General features: G+C 40.3%; 1 protein-coding gene across 2 annotated transcripts in view; it reads left to right on the forward strand.

Moving 5' to 3' along the window:
* The window catches only part of CABLES1 (Cdk5 and Abl enzyme substrate 1), a 70559-nt gene that overhangs the window by 47718 nt on the left and 6902 nt on the right, over window positions 1-15939 (forward strand). For both annotated transcript variants that reach the window (XM_032222544.1, XM_032222543.1), the window contains 4 exons: window positions 7878-7980; window positions 8288-8444; window positions 9096-9199; window positions 14770-14876. In XM_032222544.1, the coding sequence (XP_032078435.1) occupies window positions 7878-7980; window positions 8288-8444; window positions 9096-9199; window positions 14770-14876 (471 nt within the window). The remainder of the gene's footprint in view (window positions 1-7877; window positions 7981-8287; window positions 8445-9095; window positions 9200-14769; window positions 14877-15939) is intronic.

The following is a 15939-nucleotide window of genomic DNA, read 5'->3' on the forward strand; positions in this document are numbered from 1 at the left end:
GGGGGCTCACTTCTTGGCTAAGGTTATTTCCACAATCGAGGTGGCCAGACACCTGTCGACCACATGAATATACAATTCCATGTGGTCAGCATTCATCGCCTGGTGCGAGAGACTTCATCTCTCCCCTGTCCATGCATCTGTTGCCCAGGTCCTAGAGTTTCTCCAACACAGCCTGGATATTTGCCTTTCCCATAACACACTACATTAAGTGGTTCCTCAAAGGGGCGGCGAACTTGCATCCACCTCCCATGCATCGCTTTCTGACATGGGACCTTTCTACCATACTCAGAGTCCTTACAGGTGCCCCCTTTGAGCCACTGAGGACGGTTCACCTTAGATTCCTCACTTTCAAGATAGTTTTTCTCGTCGCAGTCACTTCGGCTCGACGCATATCAGATTTGGGAGCTTTGTCATCCAGGGATGACCTTTGTCAATTCCATCAGGACAGGGTTGTCCTTAAATTAGATCCCACCTTCATCCCGAAGTTCAACACTCTGTTTCACAGATCACAGGAAATCATACTTCCCAATTTCTGCCTGTCTCCTTCTCACGAGAGGGAACACCTATGGCACCAACTGGATGTATGTCACGCCTTGCGTATCTACCTTAGGCGGATATCCCCCTTCCGCCGGTCAGAGGCTCTCTTTCCATCCTTTCAGTCCAGCACACTGGGTGCTAGGGTTTCATCTGCCACCATTGGTAGATGGTTGAGACAAGCCATCAGTGAGGCCTAAGCCTCGGGCAGAGCCCCTCCCCAAGGGATCATGGCCCATTCCACACGCAGCGCCACTACCACGGCCGCGTGGGCCACTAGGGCTCCTCTGGAGGACATCTGTAGGGCGGCCACCTGGGCCTTTATTCGACACTACCGTTTGGACCGTTTCGCCTTGGCAGACACGTCTTTCGGGCATCGTGTCCTTCAACAGGTAGCGACCTCCCCTCTCCCGGGGTCTTCATCTCACCCAGGGACTTAGCTTGGGTATGTACCTGTTGTAGCCCCTCCCGCTGAGCTGCAGGAAAAAGAACATTGGTCCTTACCTAAACGTTTCTTTTCTGCAGCAAAGGTGGGAGGGGCTACATCCCGCCCTAGATAGTGCAGATAAGCTCAGAGAGGGGCGGTCGGGGTTGGGGAGGATGTGTGTATAGTCTTTGTGTGTTTTCCAGTTATTGCCTTACATAAGATTACAGCTTTTCCATTCGACCTCAAGGAAACTGGGAGCCAATAGGGAAGGATGGTGACTTTAAGAAAGCTCCCTCAGTCTCTGGACCAATCAGGCTGTAACTAAACCCTGTTGTAGCCCCTCCCGCCTTTGCTGCAGAAAAGAAATGTTCAGGTAAGGACCAACATTCTTTCATTCTCAATGCTAATCCATGTTTTTTAAACTTTTTCACATCCCACTGATGTGTTCTCTCTAATCTAGAGGTTTAAATTTCTTGTGGGGGTTTGAGTGAGTGAGCGCTTGGGTGTGTATGTGAGGATTGGGATTGAAACCGGGTTCCCCCACACTGAGTGCTCTGCAGAAGTGTTGGGGGGATCTGGGCCTATTCCCAACCCCAGGATGATTGATTCGAAGGGCCTGCCAGGGAACGTGGGGGCTATGGGGGTGGGTGGAGGGACATGGGAGTGGGCCGGAATATTACGGTCTTAACAGGGAGGGGCAGATATGGCGGGGACTTTAGGGCTAGCCATTACCGGGGAAGGAGGGTTCGCTACGTCACAGAGATCCCTCCTTCCGGCCCTACTAGTCCCACTCCAAGGCCAGATGGCGCGAGTAATCAGGACCCTGGTCTCAGGCTGCTGTCGCTAAATGCCAGGTCTGTAGTTCACAAAGCTCCCCTCGTCCGGGACCTAATTTTAGACGAGAGGGCAGACCTGGCATGTATTACTGAAACCTGGCTGGGCCCGGAGGGAGGAGTCCCCCTCACTGAGATGTGCCCAGAGGGTTTTCAGGTGCTTCATCAGCCGCGACCCCAGAGGAGGGGTGGGGGTGTGGCTATTGTTATCCGAGAGTCCCTAGTTCCTCGTAGGATCCCTGCTCTGGAGCTTGTCGGGTGTGAGTCCTTACTGGTGAAGTTGGACCTCGAGGGTCAAGTGGGCTTGCTGTTAATGTACCTGCCTCCCAACAGCGTTGCAACAGCCCTCCCCTCGCTCCTCGAGTCAGTAACCGAGCTGGCAATTGAGTTCCCCAGGCTTATGGTGCTGGGGGACTTCAATTTGCCTTCGCTTGGCGAACACTCTGATGGAGCGCAGGAGTTCATGGCTTCCATAACAGCCATGGGCTTGGCCCAAGTAATCCGGGGCCCGACTCACTCGGCGGGTCACACGCTGGACATCGTATTCCTCTCGGAGCAGTGGAGCTGTGATCTTGGTTTGAGGGGTAGTGAGACCTTACCCCTGTCATGGTCGGACCACTACCTACTGAGGTTTGACTTTCGGAGACCAAACCCCCACTGTAGGGAGGAGGAACCGATTAGGTGGTTCCACCCCAGGTGCCTTATGGACCCTTTGGGCTTTCAGACGGCGCTTGGCGTTGTTCCTGATACCCTCGCCCGCAGTCCGGTGGAGACCCTGGTTGCTGCTTGGAACTCAGCAGCGTCAGAGGCTCTCTCAACCGGATTGCGCCTTTACGGCCGATCCGAGGCAGTGGATCCAGGAAGGCTCCTTGGTTTACTGAGGAACTCCAGGAGATGAAGCGCCAAAAGAGACGCCTAGAGCACCGCTGGAGATCCAGTAAGTCCGAGTCAGACCGAGCACTTCTAAAATCCTGCATCAGAGTTTACCTCCAGGCAATTAGGACGTCAAAAAGAACTCATATTGCCACTCTGATAGCTTCCACTGAGTCATGCCCAACCGCCTTGTTTAGGATAACCCATTCCCTCCGAATAGGAAGGATACGAGTGATCCTTTGCGAGGTAGAGCTAAGGAATACATCCAATTTCTCACGGATAAAGTTGCTCGGCTTCGGGCGGACCTGGACTCCAATTGCGCAGAGCCAGCCGAGGCACCAGGGGAGAATCTGGAGCGACATCTCTGGATTGATTTTCAACTCGTTACCCCTGAGGAAGTGGACAAGGCCATGGGAGCTGTGAGTGCCTCCACATGTGTGCTGGACCCGTGCCCCTCCTGGCTGGTTGCGAACAGCAGGGAAGTGACACGGGGCTGGATCCAGGTGGTAGTTATCGCCTCCCTTTGGGAGGGGTTCTTTCCCCCCGCTTTAAAGGCGGCAGTGGTGAGACCCCTCCTGAAGAAGCCATCTTTGGATCCAGCCGTCTTAAATAACTATCGTCCAGTCTCCAACCTCCCCTTTGTGGGGAAGGTTGTTGAGAAAGTGGTGGCCTCTCAGCTCCGGCGGTCCTTAGATGAAACCGATTATCTAGATCCCTTTCAGTCGGGATTTAGGCCTGGCTACAGCACGGAAACTGCTTTGGTCGCACTGACCGATAATCTCTGGAGAGCCAGGGATGGGGGTCACGCCTCCGTCCTAGTGGTCCTTGACCTCTCAGCGGCCTTCGATACCATCGACCATGGTATCCTTCTGCGACGACTGCGGGAGGTGGGGGTGGGAGGCACCGTCCTTTGGTGGTTCTCCTTTTACCTCTCGGACAGGTCGCAGTCAGTGTTGTTGGTTGGCAGAGATCGTCCCCTAGGCCCCTGAATTATGGGGTGCCGCAGGGTTCGGTCCTGTCCCCCCTCCTGTTCAACATATACATGAAGCCGCTGGGTGAGATCATTCGACGGCACGGGATAAAATACCATCAGTATGCGGACGATACACAGTTGTATCTGTCCGCCCCGTGCCAACTCAGTGAAGCGGTTGACGTGATGTGTCCGTGCCTCGAGGCTGTTAGGGTCTGGATGGGGGTTAACAAGCTTGCACTCAATCCGGACAAGACCGAGTGGCTGGTATGTTTCCCTCCCACCAATTGGCCAAGTATTCCATCTCTTAGGCTGGGGGGTCAAACAGTATGCCCCTCAGACAGGGTTCGCAATTTGGGAGTCCTCCTGGACCCACAGCTGACTTTTGAACACCATTTGTCGGCTGTGACCAGGGGGGCATTTGCCCAGGTTCGCCTGGTGCACCAATTGCGTCCCTACCTGAACCGGGAGGCTCTCGCAACAGTCACTTGTGCCCTTGTGACCTCAAGACTGGACTACTGCAACGTGCTCTACATGGGGCAGCCCTTGAAGAGCATTCGGAGACTTCAGCTTGTCCAGAATGCAGCCGTGCGAGCGATCGTTGGTGCACCTTGGTTCACCCACGTTACACCTATCCTCCGCGAGCTGCACTGGCTGCCTATTGGTCTTCGGATACGCTTCATGGTGCTAGTCGTAACTTATAAAGCCCTTCATGGTATTGGACCTGGGTACTTGAGAGACCGCCTGCTGCCAATTACCTCCAACAGACTGATTAGATCCCACAGATTAGGCCTCCTCCGCATTCCATCCACTGGCCAATGCCGATTGGCTAGCACCCGGAGGAGGGCCTTCTCTGTGGCTGCTCCGGCCCTTTGGAACGAGCTCCCCGTGGAGATTCGGACCCTCACCACCCTCCAGGCTTTCCTCAAAGCCCTAAAAACCTGGCTGTTCCGGCAGGCCTGGGGCTGATGAGTTACTGTCCCCGCTCGAATGGTGTGGCTGTTGATTGTTTTTAAATTGTGACGTTGTTTGTCCGTTGTCTTTTTTGTTCCTGTTTGTATCCCCCCCCCCTTTACTCGGTTTGTGAGCCTCCATGAGTCCCTCCGGGGAATAAGGCGGCATAGAAATACAATAAAATCGGAAAAAATCGAAAATTGAAATTATTGGTTATTTTTACCTTAAAAATAATATTTTGAAATCACACAATCCATGGAAGACATGTAGTTGAATTTAACTTTCATTAGTACAGTGGTACCTTGTACTTGACTGCTTAAAAACTTGTTGAATTTTGTATTTTGACCTGAAAATGTTCCGATACTCATTGTTGGTACTTGACACACTGAGGAAAAGGGGGAGGGACATGGAGAATGGACAAGAAACCAGCTATGCTGCGAAGGTGACTGACAGAAGTCCTTCCTGACCAAAAAAATAGGTGGTAAAATACATGGTAAGTCCCGTGGTTTTTTGGCACTCATTGTTTTTACTACTCATTGCACTTACCGGAACCAATTAGCAATGAGTACCGAGGTACCACTGTATATAAGAGAAAGAATATATTTATAAACATGAATTTTTTTGAATAACTAAAGAGATAAATTGAGGGGTTGAACTGAAAAAAAGTGCACCTAATTTTCCAATCCTGTATCCAGGTGATGAAATAAAACATATATTTGAACAAATTTATTTCCTTGCACTTGTATTACATTTTTAGCCACCGTTTTTTCTTCCTTCTCCAGTTTGCTCTTCAAGCCTTCTCTACTTCTAGTCATCAAGACAGAAGACCACATCATACAATATCATATAGGAAACATTCCTTTATGCTGAATTTCCCTAACATTATCTTAGCAATAATTCTGACTGCCTGTTTGATGTTGTGGTGTTGTTTGCAATTAAATCGCTGATAATCTGAGTTCATATTATGAAGAAGCAGCTTGATGAAATAGGGAGTAAACAAAACAAACTAAAAAATTTCAGGAATTCTAAAAATATTGGCAATGAGAGGAAGACTGTTAAAATGATGAGCCAAGCCTTGACTTTTGACTCAGTAATGTTTATTAAACAATACTTAACAACATTATGATAAATTATTCCGGTTGCAAGCATGTTCCATCTAATTTAAGAAAAGTTGCATTAGAATTATAAGTTTGTACCACTGTTTTACAATTAAAATTTTAAAAATTAAAGCAAAACGAGCAGACTTTTAACATGAGGTATATTTTAATCAGAATGGAAATAAATGTGATGTAGTTGTTTCTCCCTGAGTTCAAATGATACAAATTTAAGAGAAACATTAATGTGCAGCAATTCATGTAATAGGTATTCTGTTAGAAATAAAATGGTACATTTTCCACAAAATTTAAGAAGTCACTTTTCAGAAAATACTATGTATCTGGGGAACAAATAAATAAATAATGAATAATAAATTCTTAACTTCTTCTAGATAAGTTGTTACTATCTTGTGATTTCCTTCTGTTGTATTTACAAATATTTACTTGGTTAATTTTTTGAGCTTTCAGGGCAGCATTTTTGTGCAATAAGTAACATTAAGAGATATCATATGGTTTGAAGTACATGGTTGCTTTAATGTTAATGTTATCTAGAATTCTTACAATGAATGCAAAATAATGTTTGTTTATAGCATAAATTATTGCTTCTAAGTTTCTCATAAATGAAATAAAAGGGGAAGAAGTCTTACATAAAGTAAACTATATATTCAGCTAAGAGCTATGAAAGTAATACTATGGCTTCCTAATAGAAATTTAGGGGACTAAGGACAAAACGTGGCCTTTTAGTCAAATGAAATGAATGAGGTATGAAATAGTCTCAGAAGAGGGCATTTTTATTAGAGAGTGAAAAGAAGTGTTTCCATATTCCCTTGTGTGTGGTTTTTTGTCTAACAATAATTGCCAGCATTTGTTATCATATTAATGATAAAATGGATTAGATCGAGATCTATCTTTCAACTACATGAAATCTGATGACAGTAGAACATGTAAAATGTGATTTTTAAGGGAAGCATCTATCCATGGGCATAAGAACTCTGTTGGTTACCTAATGAAGCTGTTTTGTAACATAAAACTAAGTTTAAGGAGGCCTTAATTAACCAATCCCCCCTTTAATTAAATTATTTTAATCATATCACATTCTGTGGCTTGATTTATGCTAAGGTGAAGTTTGCTTTATCAGTAAGATGGCTTTACATATCATACAAAACAGTAAATTGTGATCTTTAACCTTATTTATATATTGAATTTATTTGCCGCCCATGACATAGCAGATGAGTCTAGGCAGTTAATAGAATTCGCACACTAGAACACTAAGCAAAATAAAATAATTCACACCCTGGTTTTCCTTGATGAACCCAGTCAATATATGTTCCTCTGGCCATAGATACATAAGAGTCATCAGCCACATAGCACAATGGCCATGTGCTTTGATGTCACAGCACAAGCTCTGTCCTTTCATACTTGCATCACAGTGTTGCATGAAGGTAAGCAGTAGAGGAGGCTTTCTGGTCATATGTTTCCCTGCCCTTTCCCTGTCCATGCATAGATATTACCATTTATTCCAATATAGGAATATTTTTGAGTAGAACTACATTGACACAATACAGATCCTAAATTCATAACAAGAGTTTTCTAAGAGTTCATGGTTATGGTATTGATATGTAACAGGATTTCTTTGGGGTTTTTTTAAAGGTTTTTTATTTTTACTGTAAAAATAAATCATTTTCTATTTTCAGGTATATAGTAAAATATTTAATAAATGTTTAATTTAACAAAACATTTAATTTAATAAAATATTTAATAAAAATGTTGCAAACATGTAGACTTATTACTGAATTTGTGCTGCTGTTTGTTTCTTTTACATCTTAATCTATAATTTATAAAATGTAATCTATTTAATCCACTAAGATTACTATAAATTGGTTGCAAAAACGAAGATGACCAAGATATAGTAGCAAAGAGCTACAAGTGGGGTGTTTTTTGTTTTGGTAACTCCATGTTGCCATCTGGGGATAACAGATGCTGTGAGTGGATTAACAGATTCTGTATTTCTTCCCAAGATTTCATGACCTTAATTGAAATTTTACATGAATTCAGAGATATTTTATTGCATTATTTATCTTCCACATTTTTCTTTTGTACAAAACTATAGAAATAACAAACAGGATCTTTTTTAAATTCATCATTTCCACATAATTCTAAAAACAATATGCATCACTGATTTTATTTCACAGAGATATGAAAACAGAAGGTGGAAGGCAATGTCATTCTACTGCAGGTGTTTGCTTGAAAGACATAGTTGGCCTTGAAGGTGTGGAATTAGGAGCTAATGGAAAGGTATGAGTACTCATTCTTTAAATATAGTCTCTGAAATCATAAACTATATTTAATTACTATCTTTGGGGAAATGGGTGGTTATTACTAAACAACATTAGATTATTCAGTTCATTTGTAAGTTTATGCCAAAATCATTAATCTTCCAGAGAGTAAGCTTCACTGCATTTAATATGGAATTTACTGCTAACTATCAATATACCGTAGTCAAGTTGAATTGTGAAACAGTATTTTTCTATAAATAGCTTCTGGTTCATCTTCTATGATGTGTTCTCTCAACTTGAATTTTTTTTTTCTTCTTCTTGATTAGACTGTTTCTTATACCCAGTTTCTCTTTCCAACCAATGCCTTGGGAACACGGAGAAACACGATAGACTCGACCTCATCCTTTTCACAATTTCGTAATGCAAGCCATCGTAGCCTTTCATTGGGAAGAGCTAATAGCACCCAAGGGAGCATTGATACAGGTAGCATATTAATAGCATATGCACACATGAGTGAATTGGCTGTTATGAAATGATGTGACAAAGCTAACATTGGACACATTCTACAAATCTGCTGCATTGTGCTTTTCCTCTGTTGTTGTATGAAATCAAAGAGCTGTTGATATTGATTGGATGCCTTGCTTTAGCATATAACCAAAAGCCAAGGCATTTTGTGACTAAGCAAGTTTGCTCATTGTAGATGCTCACTCAGTGCAGCATAGCTATTTGTAGATCAAGCATTTCACTGACATTGTTCAGACTCCAGTAAGTTCATTTTCTACAAACATGATGTGAAAAAATATTGTAGTTTTGTTAGCCTCTACCTTGATCTAGTAATAGAGCTGATATAAAATTCATGGTTTATCATTTAGGAAGCATGTCTCTTTTTCTGATCTAAATTGCATGCTTCTTTTACTTACATTTCTTATACCTATCCATCCATCAATCTACTTAAGTCCTAAATTGTCATTGGAAACTATATCAGCTTTGTACCATGGCTCATCCCATTTAGTATTAAATATATATTTCAGATAACAAAAATGAAGGCAAACTATTATATAATTTGATTATCCATTTGACTGCTGTTGCTTTAGATCTCATGCAGTTGCTTCTTTTTATTAATATTCCTCATAGGCAGTGACTTGGGAGACTACACTGAATACAATCCTAATCTTCTAGATGATCCTCAGTGGCCATGTGGAAAACATAAGCGGGTGCTGATATTTCCTTCCTATATGGTGAGTATAATACTCAGTAATGTGACAGGTAGTTACATTTCACTTATAATGGTTATATTTCTGATTTTTATATGGCTTGATTACTATTATGCCATCTGTGGGTAACAAATTATTATGATTGTACTAAAATTGGAATAGCACTCATAGAACTGTGCTTAAAATGAAAGAGAACAGTGAAATACCATTTGATTTTTCTTCATGCTTCAACATCATCAAGTGTGCCTTAATACATTTTTTATAGAATAGCTGCCCTCTGTTTTCTTATATACCCTCTATTACTCTTGAGAGACTGCTTTTCTCTTTATCGGCATCTTGTAATATTTCATAAAAGGGACTGTTTCAACTTCCATTTAGATTTCAGAAAATTCTGCTGCTGCCAAGAATTATAATTCATCCTTCTTGAAAGAGAAAACAATCAATAATGCTGATATTGAGAGCCGGTTCACGTGATATTTCAGCAAATCATACTATACAGTTTACAAGCTGAACATCCAACAGAATACATAGGTCTAACTGTGATAATGAATCATTCCAGTGTAGCTACTATCAAATGCATTATGTATATAGATCTCTTTGTATAAGCAGTTAGTTATAAAACTTAACTTAAATTGTTTGGCTTTCTAGTCCTCAGCTATCAGGACTTTGAGGGTGTATATGTGGAAGAAAATTGAAGGGATGAGGAGAAAAGAAAAGAAAATTGTGCACAAGGAGGTTTCCGCTTACATGACACTGGATTCTGTTCACTATATAACAAAAAGCCAAAATAATCTGCAGCATGGAGGAGAATACAGTTATTTTAATTGCTACATTTTACAAGGGTGCCGAACTGAGAGTGGTCCTTGTGTCAGCATGGAACAGTTTGTTCTCTGCGTGCTGAAATCTGGTTTGTAATTAAGCAGTCATTTGTTGGCAGGCTTATATCATTACAGCTTGGCAGCTGCAGTCTTGTAAAATTGTGCTTTCTCATGGGTGAGGACAGACACATACATACATACATGGGATGGGTTCAGAGTAGAATATACAAAATGGTCTGAAATAGTGGTGTAAACCAGTTTTTGTACAATGTATTCAAACAGCTTGCTCTTGCACTCTTTGTCTTTGTTCTAGTCTGGAGAGTAGAATTATGTTGGTAGTCTAGGGACATAATTAAAAAAAAATTAGGACAGAATTTGGCAAAAAAACACCTCACCACAAAATGTTTAATATTTAAGGCATTTGGATTTATTCAAAGAAATGTGCCTTGATAGCACTGCATATGTTTATGGAGCATGCTTTGGAAGGGGATTGACATAAAGTATTTCTGCTTGTTATACTAAGAATATAGTACTCTGGGATGTATCATTTCAACAGCGGTTTAAAAGGAAAAGAACAATGCAAACTGGATCTTCTTTCTCCACTACTTGTTTCTCGGGGACTATGAATCTCTATTTGTGTGGTTTGAGGGCCAGGGAAATAGATTGTAGTTGTGGCTAACTAACCCAGTCTCTATGTCTAGGTTAAAAACAGAATTTTTTGGCAGGGCTATGTATTTGTCAGCTTGTGTACTGAGAAATACATATGTTTACAGTCTGGCAGAAGGTTATACTCCAGTGTAGTCCATTCCAACCATTCCATCACAAAATAGCTTTGTCAGATGCGTGGGGAAGAATATAATTAATTTTACTCCCTGCAGTTCCATGTTCCCCTATTTCCAATCTACTCTTGTAGATTGAGGATGTTTCCAACAAATGTTGAGGAGGGACATTTCTTTAGGATTCTGCAGAAGGAAGAAGAAAATAGAAAGTGTATCAATAAATGACTGCATGTGCAGTATTGGATTTCTCTTGAAGTAGCTTTACCTGGCACTATACTATGCAATAGCATTTAAGATGATGAGGTATCCAAGAACTGATACAGGCAAAACAGTCCTGAAAAACCTCTGTTTGGACTGAACTGATTAAAAAACAATAACATTGCATTATTCTGTCTATTTCTAAAGTGCCATGTAACTACTTTGAAAGTAATTTGGAGTAACTACTTTGAAAGTAATTTGGAAGCTTTTCAGACTTCATACAAGGACAGTATCACTGAACCATCCATTGACCATTTTAGATGTCACATAAGCTTGAAAAAAGATGTCACGCTTTAAGGAATCTCAGCACTAAAATTAATGAAGCTTTTAAAGTAACATCACTTTATTTCAGGCTTACCTAAAAATAAGGGCGGTGTCTGCAGCCAAATTTCTTGCACCATAGCATGTCTGAATGCTTTTTTGATTAATTTGGAAAATAATAACTGAGCAGATCCAGAAATTTCTGCACATAACTTAACAATATATGATGCTTGCTTATATTACAATTTGCAAATGTTTCATCTTTTTCCAACTTGGAAATTATTGGAAAAAAAATTGTATGGAGAGCTACGTCCAACTTTTGATTTTGTTTCAGGTTGTTTCCAAATTTGATAGTTACTGGAAAACCTCAGGAGTTATTTAGAATTGCTTTCATATTCAAGAAATTATCCGTGGTGACTTGTCTCAATAGTGAGTTATAGCAGAAATTCAAAAGGACTTAAATTGTGCCGCAGGGGAGCATCTCATATTTAGTTATCCATTCCACTGAAGGGGATTAGTCTGCTTGCTGTGTCTGGTTGAACAGTTGAATGTCTGCCAGCATAAATAGCTACCAGTTCCAATGGACTCATGCCAGCTGTTCTCCTACATTTAAGTGCTAACAACATATTTCATGTCTTCAAAAGTAAACAGTCTGTCACATTCAACACTGTTTAGGGATGAAAAACTGGACAGGTCATTTGCTATTTTCTTAGCCTTTATATTTTAAAGATTAATAAAATTTACAGTTGTATTCTGAGAAGTTTTGTACACTTCAGAACTTCATAAAGAATCTCTGGCAACTCTGTTTTACTCTTTCCCCCAAAAATATACAGGCAATAATCAGAGATGTAGTATCTTCCATTATTTTTCAAATTGACTGCAGGGTTGCTGCAACTCTCCCCACCCATCTATCACCCCAGAACTGTATTTTTTAAGTACTGTGCATAGTGGCACTTGGCAGCCACAGCACTGGCCCATAAGGTCACAGAAGGGGGTGGGGCAGGAATTGGTGAGTGGGGAAATTGCAGCATTCCTGCAGTTATAAGTGCGGGTTACCTGCCAAGCACCTGAATTTTGATTACATGACTGTGAGGGTCCTGTCATAGCCATAACTTCTGGCATAACTTCCTTCATTCAACACCACCATAACATTGAACCATTATGAACAAATAGTCTGCATTTTTAACCAATTCAATTACATGCTATAATATTACTGAAGTTAAGCACCTTCAATACAGATCTAATTGATTTACTTAATTCAAGAGCAAAACAGTACAAAATATATGTACACTGTGCAATTTATAGCTTAAAAAGCCACATAGGCAGGAATACTTTCTAGCATATAGAATTTACTTTGTGGAAACTTCTAGCAAGCTAGATTAAATGGATGGATGGATGGATGGATGGATGGATGGATGGATGGATGGATGGATGGATGGATGGATGGATGGATGGATAGATGGATAGATAGATAGATAGATAGATAGATAGATAGATAGATAGATAGATAGATAGATAGATAGATAGATAGATAGATAGATAGATCATATGTGAGAATGAAAAATAACCATAATTAATGGCTAGTGCACAACCTGAACCTAAACACCACTGAAGAGACATGTATCTGTTTTGATAGTTTGGGGTCAAGGAGGACCATAAAGTACAAACTTGTTTCTTTAGAGGAAAAAAGTATAGGCCATCTCTCTAATTCTGAAACTTGGCAGCTGTTTGTATATAGCAATTCTTTCAGATTCAATGTATTGATCTATATCTAGCCCACGATTGCATCCATGTAACCTCTTAAAACAAACAAAATGAAGAGATAGAACTGGTTCCACTGGAGAAGCTACTGAGAACTGTGGTTTTATGGGATCACAATCCATACCAGAGTTACCAGTGGCTTCTCCAATGGGATCCAGTTGTGAAGATATAATGTGGCATAACGAAAGTGAGTATATAAGTCCTGCAGGTAGGAATGGTATTGTAACAGGGACCCCCAGTAATTAATAAGGTGCTTCTGCAAGATGGAATAGGACTTGCAATAGAATAGCTATCTCCTGTCTCTGATGCAATATATAATTTCTAGTGTTTAAACTATAATTAGGGTTGAAATAATAGATTTAAAAATGGATTTAAATGAGAGCTTAGCAACCCATGGCTTGCAAGATGTATGCACTGCAGTTGCAAATTGGCAACTTCTTAAACTAGACTTTCTTAACTATCTCAAAATTGTGAGATAGAGATAGACATATTTCATGTACCACACAATAACATTTCAGTGTTATGAGTTTTTACGCACTATGACTGCTGCTAGCCTGCCATTTGATTTCTCTGGTAAATATTGTAAAACTTGAATTGTGTAGGTTAGAAATAAATTGTATTGTGAACTTTTGTATTGTTATTTTTATTTAGAAATTCCACAAGTCTTAATTTTTTAACTTATTTTTTTAAGCCCCTAGCGGGGCTTAAAAATTATTAAATGAGTTCTTCCTGGGGTAGAAGGTTTCCCTAAATTATCTAAGATCGTGCTATTAAAATTTACCAGAATACCCCTTTGCAATGGCCCAGTTGTGAGGTGTTCCTCCCTGGAAAATAAAAATTAAAATAGTTTTATGAAACCTTAGTTAGGTTTAATGTATCTGTTTTATGCTAAATTTTCTCTTCTTCCAAGGACCCATGCCATTTTCATAACAACACAGTATTATTGGCATATACCCCTTGAGATTCTTTGAGGAATCTCATATTTAAAAAATATGGCTTCTCTGTCTACAAGGTTGCTTACCTCTAGTCTGAGTAATTGGCTTCCATATATGCAACTTACTGACCACTATCCTTCCTGCTAGATCTTATGAGCTATAATAGGTAAGCATCAGAGAATAGGCCTGATCTCTATGGACATCTGTCCAAATGCTTAAACCATAACTATGAACTAGATCCCATAAATTCTCAATTACATGATACTTCAGTAGAGCTTGCAATTACTCAGTCTGAAGTGTACATGAGTAACTTTACATTCAAAGTGCAATGTGGGTACTGTAAATAGTCAGCTTTCAGATTGGCTTAAGGAACTCATTTACAACCTGCAAAAGTTCTGCTTGGCGTCTCTGTGAAGAATTGTTCCCAGCAATAAAATTCAGAGTAGGCTACATGCAAACCTACTGCTGCCCTTTGCTTTTTGGCCCAGCTAATTGTGAAAAAGTAATTAGTAATGTATTTGTGTGTGTATGAGTGGTCCATGCATGATTTTCACATTTACACTATTTGTGGATATTGATAAAGAAATCTTGAGCTTATGAAAGCCTATGCAATGATATTTACATTATTTTGAAAATACCACAAACTCTTTTATTGTTCTTTGATAAAACAGAAGTGCATTAGAAAATAATTACCATGGTAATTTTTGAAAGAAAGAGGAAAAGGAAGAGGCAGAGATTTTAATGGCAAATGGATATTAAATCTTGTTTGTAATATATTACAGACTACAGTCATTGATTATGTGAAGCCATCGGACCTTAAGAAAGATATGAATGAGACCTTCAAGGAGAAGTTTCCTCACATCAAGTTGACACTCAGTAAAATAAGAAGGTACTAATCCCAGGCAACTACCCTTTGATATATTTAGTATAGAGAGGTAAAACATTAACAGTAGATTTTCTGCAAAATGACCTTTAAGGACACTAAACAATCAGCTGCTTCCTGATCAGATGTTCAGTAAATAAGATAGCACATGGACCTAAGTATATATTATTGACTTGCAATGTTTAATAATTAAATATAAATGCTGAAAGGAACGACTTAAGGGACGTGAGAACTTTTGTAAAGGCAGTAAACAAAATAGAAAAATTTCCTACTGGGTAGTTTAGGGACAGACAAGGAATTGAGATTCATTAACAGGATCAGTTGATGGAATAATCCTAATTGCATTTTATTAATGACTGCTAAGGGATTGTGGCTAAGATGCTGAGCTTATTGATCAGAAATGTCGGCAGTTCAGCAGTTCGAATCCCTAGCGCCATGTAATGGAGTGAGCTCCCGTTACTTGTCCCAGCTTCTGCCAACCTAGCAGTTCGAAAGCATGTAAAAATGCAATTAGAAAAATAGGAACCACCTTTTGTGGGAAGGTAACAGCCAACCACATGACCACGGAGACATCTTCGGACAGTGCTGCTCTTCGGCTTTGAAACGGAGATGAGCACCAGCCCCTAGAGTCGGGAACGACTAGTACATATGTGCAAGGGGAACCTTCACCTTTACCTTTAAGTGATTGGCAAATATGTCTGATTTAATTTTCTTCATTGTTCATTTTTCTAAATTTAAATTCATTCTATTCTTGTTCACAGCTTTTGTTTTTTGGTTTTCATGTCTGACAAAAATCCATATCCAAGAAATTTGGCAGATAGTCTTCAGTTGCTTATAGCATTATACAAACACTTTTTACTTTGCATATGTGTGTAAATACATGTACATGTACTGTGCATATGCCTATAAACCTGTATCTAAAAACATCCACAAGTACATATGTGCGCCTCCCCTCCAACTATGTAAACAAGTCCTAACAGAGGAAAACTTATAGAAAATTTTTTTTTCCTTATATACGCATGTAAAAAAATAGATTACCATGTCTACTTAATAGCAGTGTATACTCCTT

Source organism: Thamnophis elegans, chromosome 8 (assembly GCF_009769535.1).
Source record: "Thamnophis elegans isolate rThaEle1 chromosome 8, rThaEle1.pri, whole genome shotgun sequence".
NCBI classification, from domain to species: domain Eukaryota; kingdom Metazoa; phylum Chordata; class Lepidosauria; order Squamata; family Colubridae; genus Thamnophis; species Thamnophis elegans.